Source organism: Mobula birostris, chromosome 2 (assembly GCF_030028105.1).
Source record: "Mobula birostris isolate sMobBir1 chromosome 2, sMobBir1.hap1, whole genome shotgun sequence".
NCBI lineage: Eukaryota > Metazoa > Chordata > Chondrichthyes > Myliobatiformes > Myliobatidae > Mobula > Mobula birostris.
The window spans coordinates 24240296-24255534 of record NC_092371.1 but is presented as its reverse complement, the minus strand read 5'-3'; the positions used below and the strand labels follow the sequence as shown (position 1 = coordinate 24255534).

The 15239-nt window shown below is 41.4% G+C and overlaps 1 protein-coding gene across 1 annotated transcript in view; it reads right to left on the bottom strand.

Moving 5' to 3' along the window:
* Positions 1 to 491: 491 nt before the first annotated feature.
* nelfcd (negative elongation factor complex member C/D) overlaps positions 492 to 15239 on the bottom strand; it is a 114763-nt gene continuing 100015 nt past the window's right edge. Inside the window, exons 12-15 of the mRNA XM_072238750.1 lie at positions 11804 to 11899; positions 9602 to 9742; positions 2722 to 2851; positions 492 to 817 (exon numbers count right to left, since the gene is read on the bottom strand). Coding sequence (XP_072094851.1) covers positions 783 to 817; positions 2722 to 2851; positions 9602 to 9742; positions 11804 to 11899 — 402 coding nt within the window. The 3' untranslated portion in view covers positions 492 to 782. The remainder of the gene's footprint in view (positions 818 to 2721; positions 2852 to 9601; positions 9743 to 11803; positions 11900 to 15239) is intronic.

The window sequence follows — 15239 nt, the reverse complement described above, 5'->3', positions numbered from 1 at the left end:
AGACAGGGTCTGTCCTGCTGATATCCCTTCAACATTCCCACCTGGGCATTCAGAAGGACCATCATTCTGAACTCCGGAAAACAACTTCTGCTCCTAATATGGTTTTGGGATTCGTACCAGTGATCTTTAAAGAAAGATGCTACCATTCTTAACTGCGCGCCAATTTCTTGCTGGGAGCACGAAGTGACAAACTCTACATAATACATTTCCGTGCACTTCAAAGATAATTCTGAATATTAAAATATTACATACCTTCTCTTCTTTTTAGGAGATCAAGGGTTACACTGCACTTTTGTAGATTATGAAGTGACTGATGAGACCAGATAGGTCAGGAAGCGTCTGACACAGCAGGAGTATGTGGTACAAACATTAGCATCAATGGTTTTCATCAGCTCTAGTGACGGATGGAATCAGAATAAATACCTTTATTATCCTCACCTATGGTCCCTTGTTGGCAAAATAAGTGGAATTTTTTAAAAAATTGTAAATCCAAGCATTCCTGAAAGTACAACACCATTATTTATTTTTAACACATCAGTTCCAAACTCAGTTTATTTTCCAAAGTCAGTTGCAGAAAAGAAGAAAAAGGCTTCTACATTTTAAAACTTTGACATCACATATAAAATAAAGTACAAAATCTAATTATTATTCATCTAGTTAACTGCTGCCGGGTCTCACTCACAATTCTTGGATCAATTTTACATGTCACACAGTGTTCCATCATGTCTCATCTTGTACATCCTCCTTTGGCCACTCTCCATTCCTGTGTTTCCTTCTCCGTGCTAGTTCACCATGATAAAGTTGGATTTGCAGTGTGCTGGAAGTACAGTTTACGTGAAACTTTTATTCAGGAGTTACAATCACAACATTTCCTTACTCCCACTGTCCCAAGAGGCCTCCATGAGATCCTTTTCCTACTACTCGGGTCCAGCTGCTGGGTGTCATGCCTCACCGCCTCTCCCTCATTCACATTAGCTTGGGTGGAATATCACAAGTTACACACTAACACTGCAGGTTGACCAAAAGAGCCCACCAGAAGGATGTGCTAGTGGTGCACAGTTAAAGCAAGAGGGCACGGCTTTGTTGAGTGGAGTGTAATGTAATGTAGGAGAAGTGTCAGGTTATCCATTTGGGAAAAAAAATGGGAAAAGCAAAATATTTCTTAAATGGAATTAGACTACAAACTGAAGAATGTGGAGTCCTGGTGCACGAAGCACAAAATGCAGATTCTGCAAGTGATGTGGAAGTCTAATGAAATGTTGTGCATTATTGAAAAAAGTATAGAATATCAAACTAGGGAAGTTTTAATGCAACTTTAAGAGACCGCATATGGAATACTGAGTTGGGGTTGATTTCCGTACCACAGGAAAGGGTGCACTGGAGGCAATGAAGAGAAGGTTCACTAGGCTGATTCTGAGATGAGGGGTTTGATGTTCTGCATAATGAGCTTAGTTGCAAAGGAACTGAAAGTAATTGTACTGAAAAATACAACATTCTGAGGATGCTTCCCCTAATGGGGTCACGAGATTTTGCAGATGCTGCGTTTGTGGTCTAACTCTATTTAAGTAATACTATGTTTTCCATCTATAATGCCTGACCTGCTGAGTCTCTCCAGCATTTTGTGTGTGTTCCCCTAATGAGGTCCTATAGAGCATGGTTTCAGAATACAGGGTCACATTTTAAAGACAACACCTTCTCAAAAGTTATTATTCTCTGCTCTAGAGAGATGTGAAGATGGACATATCGAATACACTTCAGAAAGAGAATGACAGGTACTTAAGCTACAAGGGAGTCAGACGATACGGGGAGAGACTGGGAACGTGCTGCTGAGGCCAATGTTGGATCAGCCATGATTGTATTAAATGGCAGAGCAGGCTCAAGGGGTGGATTGGCTTACTGCTCCTGTTTTTAAATTTTCTTACATCAGAGAGATGTAGGCCACCTGCCACCGTTTATGTAGCTCTTATCCTTCTGAGCAGTAATCTCTCAGAATAATCTAACATGCACTAGACATAGGAATCTCTGCCACTAAAAACCGCACCTACAAATATTGTGCATCCACTTCTTCTGGAGTGAGGCCATTTGACAGGGTTTCCCATCAAAAGGTACAGGAGTGAAGGAATGAAAAACCATTCAGGCTGTTAGGTCCACAGCTACTGTGCTGAATATTCTACATGATTCCACTCAATGTAAGCTTATTTTTCACTGAATAAACAGAAATATCATATAGATATAGAAGGAATATCATCAATTACAAGAGGAGGGGCTCAACCTGACTCACTAACATACAAAATAATAGGCTTCTGCTCAGTTCTAAGAAGTCTGATAAAGTGCTACACAGTAGTTGCAAATACCTAATGCACAAAATGACACTCTCCCTTAACACAGGAAGTCAACTGAATCAGAAAGAAAAATGAACCTGCGATTATGAAGCTCTCAGAGCATTTTGCAGGGGACTGATTATTAAAATTGAGGAAGTGAAACAGCTAAATTGCAAGCAGCAAGGAGTCAGAAGCAGCGACAGTTATTATGATTAGGTAATATCTCAACTTCAGTACTGAAACACAGAACCTTCAACAGTGTAGCATTCCCTCAGCATTAGTCTGAATTTCTGGGTTCAAGAAGCAGCCTTTTGATGGAGCTCCCTTGCTGAAATCCCACTAACCTTTGGCTGCAGATGACCTGGCCTTACAATTCCAGATAACTCTATATTCCACTTACCAATAAACTCTGCCACAGCATCACACTCCCCTTCGGTTTTAATTGTACCAACAATGCTGTCGTTCTCCAGAATCGGGAGAAAGAGGTGGACAAAGTCTGAGGTGTATGGAGGGGCAATGACATCCAGAACCTGCAGGCACAAGAACAGAATCATCAAAAAAAGAAAGCAGCCACTCAGGCCATTTCCCCGAGCTTGCTCTTTGATAGAGCAATTCAACTAGCTGGCAACAGACTCCACTCTATAAATATCTCTGCTGCAAATTCTTGTAATTGTAGAAGTTGCTTTCAGCAGGCTGTAGGTCGACAAAATTTTTCATTCTTTTGTCTGCCAGCCATCTAAAATGGAGTCACCTGTTGAAACCTCGCACCATAAAGAATTTCACTTTACTGCCTCCAGTAACTATGAGGCTAAGAACATTTCCATTAAATCTCCTGGTCTTCAAGTGTTTTGGGAACAACTCACTCTTATCATGTCTAAAATTATTGAACTTCACCAACTCTGGGGCTGTCCGAGTAAACCTCTTCAACAATCCCTGACAACCTTCCACATCCCTAGTTACAATGGACTTAACACATCTTGATTTTGAACTCTGTCTCCACTAATGAAGCAAAATATCAAAAGTACTTTTTTAACAGCCTTGCTAATCAAGAACCGAATGACCTCCGCATTAAATATACCAAATGACTTAGTCTCCACAGCCATCTGCAGCAATGATTTCCACAGATTTACCACACTCTGGCTAGAGAAATTCCTCCTTACTTCTGTTCTAAAGATACTTCCTTATATTCTGAGGCTGTGCCCTCTGGTCCGAGACACCCTCTCCACGTCCAATCTGTCTAAGCCTTACAAAATTCAAGAGGTTCAAAGAAAACCCCTCTCATTCTTCTAAACTCCAGCAAATACAGGCCCAGAGCTTCTCATACATTAACTCTTTCATTCCCAGGATCATTCTCATGAACCTCCTCTGGACCCTCTCCAATCACAGCACATCCTTTCTTAAATAAGGGGCTCAAAAACTGCTCACAATACTCCAAGTACAGTCTGACCAATGCCTTACAAATCTTCAGTGTTATATCCTTACTTTCATATTCTAGTCCTCTCGAAGTGAATGCTAACATTGCATTTGCCCTTCTTACCACCAACTCAACTTGCAAGTTAACCTTCATGGAATCCTGCACGAGAAAAAGATGAGAGAAGAACTGGCCAAGGTTGACTGGAAGGGGACACTAGCAGGGATGACAAATGGTTGTAGTTTCTGGGAGCAATTTAGAAAGCAGAGGATAGATACATCCCAAAGAAGTATTTAGAAAGGATGATGCAACTGTGGCTGACAAGGGAGGTCAAAAACAACATAAAGGCAAAGGAAAGGGCATATAATAGATCAAAAATTAGTGAGAAGTCAGAGGATTTGGAATTTTTTAAAAAAAAAAGAAGTCAACTAAATAAGCTATAAGGAGAGAAAAGATGAACTATGAAGGTAAGCTAGCCAATAATATCAAAGGTTCATTTTATTATCAAAGTATACAACCCTGAGATTCACCTTCACTAAATAGCCATGAAATACAGAAAAGCCATTAAAGTCACTGAAAGAAAAGACATCAACCCCCACTCCCACATGAAAAAAGAAAAAGAAACAGAACTCGCTAACCCTAAACTCTCCCAACCTCTCCCTCGCACAAAAACAGACCATCCACCCAGACACGGCAGCTAAATCATCAAACCCCAACCCCCTCCCACACAAAAAACAGCAACAATAACATCAAACCCCCATCCTCTCACACAAAAATCTAACGGATCGTTCACAAGTAAAAACACTAACAAGTCTTGAATCCCCAGCCCCTCCCTCGCCCAAAAAAGTAACAAATCGCCCACCTGCCAATCAGCAACAAGAAAGAAAATGCAGAAAACTGAAGACCAAAGAGATAACGGAAGGATATCAAAGAGGATACCAGAAGTTTTTTCAGATACTGCATACAAAGAGTAAAAGAAATGTAAGAACCCATGGTATTACACGGAAGATACTAGCATGGATAGAGAATTGGCTAATTGGTAGGAGACAAAGAGTGGGAATACAAGGAGCCTTTTCTAGTTGGCTTCCAGTGACTAGTGATATTCCGTCATGGTCGGTGTTGGGAGCGCTTCTTTTTACACTATATGTCAATAATTTGGATGATGGAATTGATGGCTTTGTAGCTAAGTTTGCGGACAGTACAAAGATAGATGGAGCAGCAGGTAGTATTGAGGAAGCAGTGAGTCTGCAGAAGCACTTAAGACAGATTACAAGAACGGGTAAAGAAGTGGCAGATGGAATAAGTATTGAGAAGTATATGGCCACACACTTTCTAAATGGGCAGAAAATTGAAAAATCCACAGTGCAAAGGGGCTTGGGAGTCCTCATGCAGGATTCCCAAAAAGTTAACTTGCAAGTTGAGTTGGGGGTGAGGAAGACAAATGTAATGTTAACATTCATTTCGAGCGAACCAGAACATAAAAGCAAGGATGCAATGCTGAGGCTTTATAAGGCACTGGTGAGGCCTCACTTGGAATATTGTGAGTAGTTTTGGCCCCTTATCTAAAAAAAAGGATGTGCTGACATTGGACAGGGTTCTTCGTATGAGGAGCATTTGATGATTCCGGGCCCGTACTCTGGAATTTAGAAGAACGAGGGGGCATTTCATGGAAAAACCTATTGAATGTTGAAAGGCCAGGATAGAGTGGATGCAGAGAGTCTAGGGCTCGAGGGCACAGCCTCAGAATAGAGGGACATCCAATTAGAACAGAGATGAGGAGGTTATCTCCTCTTACCATCAGCGATGAGGAGGAGTGAATATGTGGAATTCGTTGCCACAGGCAGCAGTGGAGGTCAGGTCATTAGGTGTATTTAAGGCAGAGGTTGATGGATTCTTGATTAGTCAGGGTGCGAAAGGTTACAAAGAGAATGGGGTTGAGAGGGAAAATGTGTCAGCCATGATGAAATGGCGGTGCAGACTAACTCTTCTGGTCTCATGGACTGACAAGTCCCTTTGCACCTCTGAATTCTGAATTTGCTCCCCATTTAAAAACTAGTCTACACATTTATTCCCTCTACAAAAGTGCAGGACCATACACTTCCCTATACTGTATTCCATTGCCACTTCTTTGCTCATGCTCATAATCTGTCTAAAGCCTAATGTAGACCCCCTGCTTCCTCAACACTACCTGCCTCTCCACCTGTCTTTGTCTCGTCTGCAAACCTGGCCACATAGCCATCAATTCTGTCACCCAAATCATTGACATATAACATGAAAAGAAGTGGTCCCGACGCTGGCCCCCACGTAACATCTCGATACTGGCAGCCAACCAGAAAATGTCCCCTTTATTCTCACTCTTTACCTCCCACCAATCAACCAATCATCTATCCACGCTACTGCCTTTCCTGTAATATCATGGGCTCTTTTCTTGTATAGCAGCCTTTTGTGCAGCACTTTGTCAAATCCAAGTAAAGACATCTACTGACTCTGCTTTGTCTATCCTGCCTGTTTATTTCCTCAAATAATTCTAACAGACTGTCAGGCAAGATTTCCCCTTAAAGAAACCATACTGACTTTGGCCTATATTATCATGAGCTTCCGAGTACCCCGAAACCTCATCCTTGGTAATGGATGCGTGTTCTTGGTTATATTGGACCGATAAAAAGGAACGACCATCTTGGGTTGATTTGGAATTGAAAATTGTGAAACACTTTCATTTAATTTCGTTATTAGGAGCTCCTTCACCTGTACAATTAGCCAAAATTTATATTCTAATATAAATCCTATGATTAATCAATCATTACGAATCTGGTACCAGTTTCATAATTTTTTAATCTTAAAAAATTTAACCTTTTTAGTTTAATTTATCGAAACTATTTATTTAAACTTTCACTTAGTGATCCTACCTTTTCTCTTTGGAGGAACAAAGGAATTTTTCCCTTTATGGACTTGTTTCAAGAAGGCCGATTGATGTCCTTTGAGAAATTAGTAACTAAATACTCTCTTTCATATTCACATTTTTTGCAATATCTTCAGGTCAGACATTTCTTACAAGAATATTTAAGTAATTTTCCATATATACAAGACTCTGATCTGTTAGACATTATTTTAAAAACGAACCTTTTAGTGAAAGGTTTTATTGGGAAAATTTATAATTTACTATTACAACAGGATAACTATCCTTTACTTAAGATTAAGCAAGATTGGGAAAGAGAGCTTAACATGACCTTGATAACAGAGGATTCGTTGCCAACTTTGAAGCTGGTTAACTCTTCTTCGATTTGTGCCAGTCATTCTCTAATTCAATTTAAAATTGTAGTCGTTATTATTTGACAAAGGAGAGATTGTCTAAAATATTTCCTAATGTAAATAGTCAGTGTGATAGATGCAAAACTGAGATAGCTACATTGACACGTTTTGGTCGTGTTCTGTATTGAAACAATTTTGGAAATCTATTTTTTCTACAATTTCTAAAGCTTTAAAAATCAATTTACAACCTAATAAATTGACAGTTTTGTTTGGTATAATTCCTCAACATATTCATGGTATTTCTATATCAGATCAATACATAATTGCATTTGTTACATTATTGGCTAGAAGGGCTATTCTATTAAGATGGAAAGATGCCTCTGCTCCCACTTTGATACAATGGTTCTCTCAGGTGATGTTATGTCTTAGTTTGGAAAAAATTAGTTGAACTTTTGATCCTAGATTTGACTTCGAGAAAAGGTGGGGTTCTTTTGCCCGTTATTATCATTTGATTTGCGTTAATAAAGATGGTCGTTTTCTGATGCTTGGGTATATGGATTTGGTTGGTGGATTGATGTCTTTTTTTATGGAAGCTTGTATGGCGTATAGCTCCGGGTTTGTGCTCCAAGTGGGTTTTTTTCCCCGTTTTTTTTTTGTTATCAGGGTTTTTTTTTCTATTTTAGTTAGTAAGGGTTCTTTTTTTTTTCTTTCTTTCCTTTTTTCCATAAAAAAAAGCTTTAACTTTTTTTTATTATTATTGATATACTGTTCAGCTTGGTTGATAGTTTAACTCTTATTCTACATTTAGATATGTTGTCTTGATTATTTTGATGCATTTTTCTGTTGTTGATTTTCAATAATAATTAATAAAAAATTTAAAAAGAAAAGTAATGGACTCCAACATCTTCCTGACCACTGAAATCAAGATAACTGGCCTATAATTTTTGTCTTTTGCCTCCCTCCCTTCTAAAACAGCAGAGTAACATTTGTAATTTTCTAGTTCTCTGGAATTTAGCGATTCTTAAAAGATCATGACTAATGGTTCCACAATCTCTTCAGCAACCTCTTTCAGATTCCTGAGCTATTGACTATCTGTTCCAGGTAATTTTTCAAAATTCAGAGCTTTCAGCTTCCCAAACACCTTCTCCTTAGTAAAAGTGACTACACTCATTTCTGCCCTAATACTCTCACATTTCTGGCATACTGTTGGTGTTTTCCAGTGAAGACTGATGCAAGATACTTACTGAGCTGTCCACCGTTTCCACCTCTCTAGCACCATTGTCCAGCATTTCAATATCCACTCACCTCTTTTACTCTTTTAATATATGAAAAAAAAACATTTGGTATCCTCTTTTATATTATTGGCTAGTTTACCTTCACATTTCATCTTTTCTCTTCTTATTGCTTTTTTTAGTTGTCATCTGTTGGTTTGGTTTTCAGAAACTTCCCAATTCTCTATCTTACCACTAAATTTTGCTGTAGCGAATGCCGACACTTTTGCTTTTACACTGTCTTTGACTTTCCTTGTCAGCCATAGTTTCCTCATCCTCCTTTTAGAATAATTCCTTATCTTTGAGATGTATCTATCTTGTGCCTTCTGAATTGCTCCCAGAAACTCCAGCCATTGCTGTCCTGCTGTCATCCCTGCTAGTGTCCCTTCCAATCAACTTTGGCCAGCTCCTCTTCATCCCTCTGTAATTCCCTTTACTTCACTGTAATACTAATACATTCAATTTTAGCTCCTCAAGCTGCAGGGTGAATTCTGTATTATGATCGCTGCCTTCCAAGGATTTCTTTATCTTAAACTCCCTAATTAAATCTGGTTCATTACACAACACCCAATTCAAAACTACCTTTTCTCTAGTGGGCTCAACCATAAGCTGCTCTCAAAAGCCATCTCGAAGGCCTTCTGTAAATTGTTTCTCTTGGTATCCACCACCATTCTCTTCATTAATCACTACATTACTGAGTTTGCTTATGCCGATGTTGAAACTACACCCGGACTTCTGCACTCATGAACGAGGAGTCCAATTCATGAGGAGTTTCACTGTTCACTTCCTTTATGATTCAGTGTCAGCTAATCCCTGCTTCCCCTGCCAATCTCACATTCATTCTGCAAGGTCCTTTGACTCTCATGGGCTTCAATGTTACCTGCAAAATAAAGGTAGGGTCATAAGGTTCCTACCCTGCAATTATATTGGAATAAAGCATCTGATTAACAAGATTCCGAATCCTATTGGAATTAGTCAATGGAGCTCTATTTTCCAGTCCTGACATTCTCAAGCTCTCACCATAAAGGGGCTGAACTTCCTAGTTTTTAACCATCGATGGGGTGCAGACCACACTAAGCTCCTGCTCCCTAGACTTGCAGCACTTGCAGTCTCTTGTTTTTCCACAGTATAATTCCTGGCTGATTCCCTGCAGCCCTGCAACTCCTCCCACCTACTGGAGTACAAGGCTGGGCTAATATTCCCCAGTGTTCAGTCTTCAGCAATGGCCACTTGGTTGAGCTGATGGAGGATTGTGACCCAAAACACCAATGGTCAGGTTAACCCCTCCAATCTCTCTCCATCTGTCCATTCACGAACTAAATTTGTACATCACCATGCAAGCCACTGACCTCTGTCACAAAGTATCTGATCAGTGAAATGTCTGTGTCTAGCTTCTCCAAACACTTGCGGATGTAGCTGACCACAGGCAGGACGTAGCCACGACTCAACAAGTGAACCATTCGGTCCAGCAGGGTCTTCTTCAGCTCCAGCTGGTGGTGAAGAAGAATTACACACTGAGTAAAGTTCTCATTATACCTTCCAATCCCCCAGGCAGATAAGACATGTGGAAGTCAGGGTCAGAAGAAGGGTGGGAGAACCTGGAGAGACTTGATAGGCTGGGCTTCTATTCCCCGGAATGGAACACTGATAGAGGTATGCAAAATATTAGGATGCTAAGATGTTCTTTACTGTGCATCTGTAAAAGGATGTGAGTATAGATGTGCATAGTCCAGCTCTCTTCAGCCTCCTCAGAAAGTTTGCTTTCCTGATAGTGTAGGATGTGTCCTGGGATCATGAGAGGCTGTGTGAGATGTCCACTCCCAGGAGTTTGAAACTGCTCGCAGCTTCCACTGCTGTGCCGCTGAAGTAAAGTGTGGTATGAGTTCTCCTGAAGTTGATAACCATCTCCTTTCTCTCGTTAACATTGAGAAAGAGGTTATTGGCCTGGTACCGGGCTTCAAGCTCCTCTCACCTCCATTCTGTAGGCTGTCTCATCATTGTTGGTGATGAGCTCCAGCACTGTTGTGTCATGGGTGAACTTGACATTGTGATTACCCGGGTGTTTGCCGTGCAGTCATGTGCGAGCAGAGTGTACAACAGTAGACTCAGCACACAGCCCTGGGGGGGGGGCACCCGTGTTGAGGATGAAGGGGAGGAAGGAACAGTTGTGCATCCTGACTATCTTAGCCTGCTGGTTAGGAAGTCCACCCAGTCACACAGTGAGGTATTTAAACTGAGGAGTAGGAGTTTGTTTACCAAGTTCTGTGGAATAATAATGTTGAATGTCAAAATGAAATCCAGAAACAGCAGTCTGACATAAGTGTCCTTGCTTCCTGGGTGTGTCAGGGCCAGGTGCACAACAGAAGCTATGGCATCTGTCATAGAGTGGTTCGGTCAGTAAGCATATAGGTGAGTGTCCAGTGTGGTACATCTGGAGTTTCTGATAAGTGCCATTACTGGCCATTCAAAGCACTTCATGATGATTGGTGACAATGCCACCGGACAGTAGTTGTTTAGTTCTAAAGGTGTAAATTTCTTTGGTACAGGGATAATGGTGGCTGATTTGAAGCATGGACAGCAGCCTGGATGAATGAGGTATTGAAGATATCCGTGAAGATGCCAGCAAGCTGGTGTGCACACCCTGAGTACTCGGGCTGGGATGTGGTCTGGCCTGACTGCCTTATGGGAGTTGACTCCTTCTCACATCTGCTGCTATTATAGACGGTGGCTGCTCATTTGAAGGGGGGGGGGGAAGTAGTTTTTATGGCTGGTTGTGTTGCATGCCTCAAAACATGTATAAAAGTTGTTTAGAGCATCAGGGATGGAGGTGTCACTGGTACAATTGACACTATTTAACCTGTGTAGTCAGTAATGCTTGATGCCCAGCCACATACAGTACACTGGGGGTTGTTATCAGACAGGTGTTCTTGAATTTTTTGAGGATAGAAGGTCGTTCCCTCATGGTGCCTAAGATGAGGTTTCTCCTGGCTGCCCTGAATTGTTGTGTCTCCAAACTTGAAGACAGCATCTCGGGCTTTTAGTAGGGAGCGCACCTCTGCATTCAGCCAGGGCTCTTAATTAGGCTAGGAGATAACCATTCTTGCGGCACCAACGTCATCTAAACTTGCAGATGTAGCCAGTGATAGATGAGGCATATTTCTTGAGATCTGTGCCTTCTCCATTTGTGGCAGCCTCCTTGAACATTTGTAAATTTAACATTTCAAGGACAGCTTCTTTTCCCTCCGCCATTAGATTTCTGAACAGTCTGCGAACGCATGACCACCACCTCACTGTTTTGCTCTCTCTCACTCAAGCCATCTATTCCTCCTCATGTAACTTACAGTAATTTTTTATGCCTTGCCACAAGACAACAAATTTCATGATTTACATCAGTGATAATAAACCTGATTCTGAATTATTATTCAAAGTGGTACTGTGATTATAACTCCTCCACCCTAGAAGTTAAAAGTGAAATGCAAACCCATAATTGCTTAGCATCCCTACCACCCAACACACCCACTCATGGTTGTACTACACGAAAGGAGGATTACCTGCTCCATGACGTCAAGCTGGGAATGTTCAGTCTCAAAGAGTTTAACAAGGAGCTGCAGGACCTGCGGATGGAGGAGTTGGTGGCAGGTACTTATCTGAAAAAAATAGAAGCAAGACCATTATAATCACAGAACCAAAGAGACTGGAAACAAAACAGTAGTGCCTCCCTAGGTGCAGTGTTAGCCAAATTTCAATTAACCAATCTAAACTGCACAGTAGAATCCCTACTGTTGGCCTTATCACTCCTAAATGTTATAGATTTAAATATTGAGCTTACACTCCATCGAACTTCTCCTTGTAGCTAATACCCTCTAATCTGCGAAATTCTAACACATTTATATTTATTGAGCTTGATCATTATTCCTATTGGACTTCTCTGATTTCATTGCTTATTCTGTAAGCATTCCATGCACTTTTCATGCTTCCTTTAGCCACCTCCCCTTGATTCACTCAAGGCGTAAACTTGTGAAATTCCTACATTTATCCACGACTTTTTATTGTTGATTATTTCATTTTTACAGAATACTACTTTTCTCTCCAGTAATCTTTTAAAATATTTCCCATAGTTGTTTCAACAATCTGCTGAAAAATATTATTTTCCCCAGTTTTACTCTAATCCCCTCAAAATCTGTTTTTTCCTTCCATTGCTTTGCTCATTGTCTTACTAACACCTTCCTTTGTATTTAGAGTAAACTGCAGTTTTTAACTGTTATCTTCTCTACAGCAATCACAGGGTACAAGCTTTGCCAGCAAAACAGCAGGTATCCAGAAGGCTGAAGCCGTCATGTTTGGTTGCAACAATAAAGTCCATTCTCTTGTTGCCAGCTCCATCCCTCATCCTGGCAAGTGTCTGAAAATTAGAGACCTTGGTATCATATTTGAGCTGATGAACATCAGATCAGATCTGTGCCACCACTAAGACTACCTCAATTCTGTGGTAATCCAACTCTACTCACCTGCTCTTTAGAGCTTCATTGTTACCTCTGGACTTCACTATTCCAATGCACTGATGGCTGACTCCCCTCATTCCACTCCTTGAATTCTCTTGGACATCCAAGACTCAGCTGCCATATCTCAACTCACTCTGTTCCATTCACTAAACTTCCTATAAAGAGTGCTTCCTAATTAAATATCATTACAAGTGTAAAATTTTCATCCTCAGTTTCAAGACCACCATTCGTCATCCTTATTTCTCAGGAACCTCTCCCAGCCCCACAACATTCACATATTTACTCTCTTCCAATTCTGACCCCTTGATCATCCTCGTATTTAGTCACCCTGGCAACAGCCCCTGCCAAGATCCTCCCAGGACTTTCTTCCCTAAGCCCCCTCCCCACTATCTTTTGTCCTTTTAAAGATATTTCTCAGTCCAGCTGTGACCAAGAATTTGATCTACTGTCCTTTCATCTTCGAACAGTTTGACATTAATTTTCTTTGGTGGCACTCATTGATGTTTGATATATTAGAGGTTCTATACAAGTGAGAGTTATTGCATGGGGTGGGGAATAAATATAGGCCAGGACATAGACACTCTCTATTTGAATGGCACTGCTAGACTTATATAGGCATTCACCAGAAATACTTCACTACAAATATAAGAAGTATGCAGAGGAGATTTACCAGGATGCTGCCTGGATTACAGCGCATATCTATGAGGAAAAGTTAAGTGAGTTTGGGCTTTTCTCTTTGGTGTGATGGGGGATGAGAGGTGACCTGACATCAATGTACAAAGCCACAGACAGAGTGGAGAGCCAGAGCATTTTTCCCAGGGCAGAAATGGCTAATGCAAGGGGCATAATTTTAAGGTAATTAGAGAAAAGTATAGGAGAAATGTCAGAAGCATAGAAACACAGAAAACCTACAGTACAATACAGGCCCTTCGGTCCACAAAGCTGAGCCAAACATGTCCTACCTTAGAAATTACCTAGGCTTACACATAGCCCTCTATTTTTCTAAGCTCCACATATCCATCCAGGAGACTTTTAAAAGATCTTATCATTTCTGCCTCCACCACAGCCGCCAGCAGCCCATTCCACGTACTCCCTATTCTCTGCGTAAAAAACTTACTCCTGACATCTCCTACTTCCAAGCACCTTAAAACTATGCCCCCTCATGTTAGCCAATTCAGCCCTGGGAAAAAGCCTCTGACTATCATCATGATCAATGCCTCTCATCATCTTATACACCTCTATCAGGCCACCTCTCATCCTCCGTCACTCCAAGGAGAAAAGGCTGAGTTCACTCAACCTATTCTTATAACGCATGCTCCCTAATCCAGGCAACGTCCTTGTAAATCTCCTCTGCACCCTTTCTATGGTTTCCACATCCTTCCGATAGTGAGGCGACCAGAATTTATTTAGATTATGAGAACACTCAGTCCTCTTTTATTGTCATTTAGAAATGCATACATGCATTAAGAAATGATACATTGTTTCTCCGGAGTGATATCACAGAAAACAGGACAAACCAAAGACTAACACTGACAGAACCACATAATTATAACATATAGTTACAGCAGTGCAAAGCAATAACGTAATTTGATGAAGAACAAACCATGGGCACGGTAAATAAAGTCTCAAAAGTCCCCAAGTCGATCGAAACCCGAGTCCCCGATAGCAGGCGGCAAAAGGGAGAAACTCTCTGCCATAAACCTCCAGGCACCGTCAACTTGCCGATGCCTTGGAAGCAGCCAACCACAGCCGACACTGAGTCCGTCCGTCGGAAAACTTCGAGCCTCCAACCAGCCTCTCCGATACAGCCTCCCGAGCGCCAATGACCTCGACCCAGCCGCTGAAACACACAAAGCCGAGGATTTCGGGGCCTTCTGCTCCAGAGATTCCAGTTACCACACAGTAGCAGCAGCAGCGAAGCGGGCATTTCAGAAGTTTTCTAGATGTTCCTCCGTATTCTTACGTCTGTCTCCATCAAATCAGAATTGTGCACGGTCCCCTACTTGACAGATAACAGACATCACCACCGAAGTGGCCGCGTGCGCTGCCGTCGTGCCACCATCTTCTCCTCCTCCTCTTCCTCCATTAAGCACAGTACTCCAAGTGGAATCTAACCAGGGTCCTATATAGCTGCAACATTACCTCTTGGCTCTTAAACTCAATCCCACGACTGATGAAGGCCAATGCTCTGTATGCCTTCTTAACCACAGAGTCAACCTGTGTAGTAGCTTTGAGTGTCCTATGGATTCAGACCCCAAGATCCCTCTGATCCTCCACACTGCCAAGAGTCTTGCCATTAATACTATATTCTGCCATCGTATTTGACCTACCAAATTGAACCACCTCACACTTATCTGGGTTGAACGCCATCTGCCACTTCTCAGCCCAGTTTTATATCTTAACAATGTCCCACTGTAACTTCTGACAGCCCTCCACACTATCCACAACACCACCCCAACCTTTGCATCATCAGCAAATTTACTAA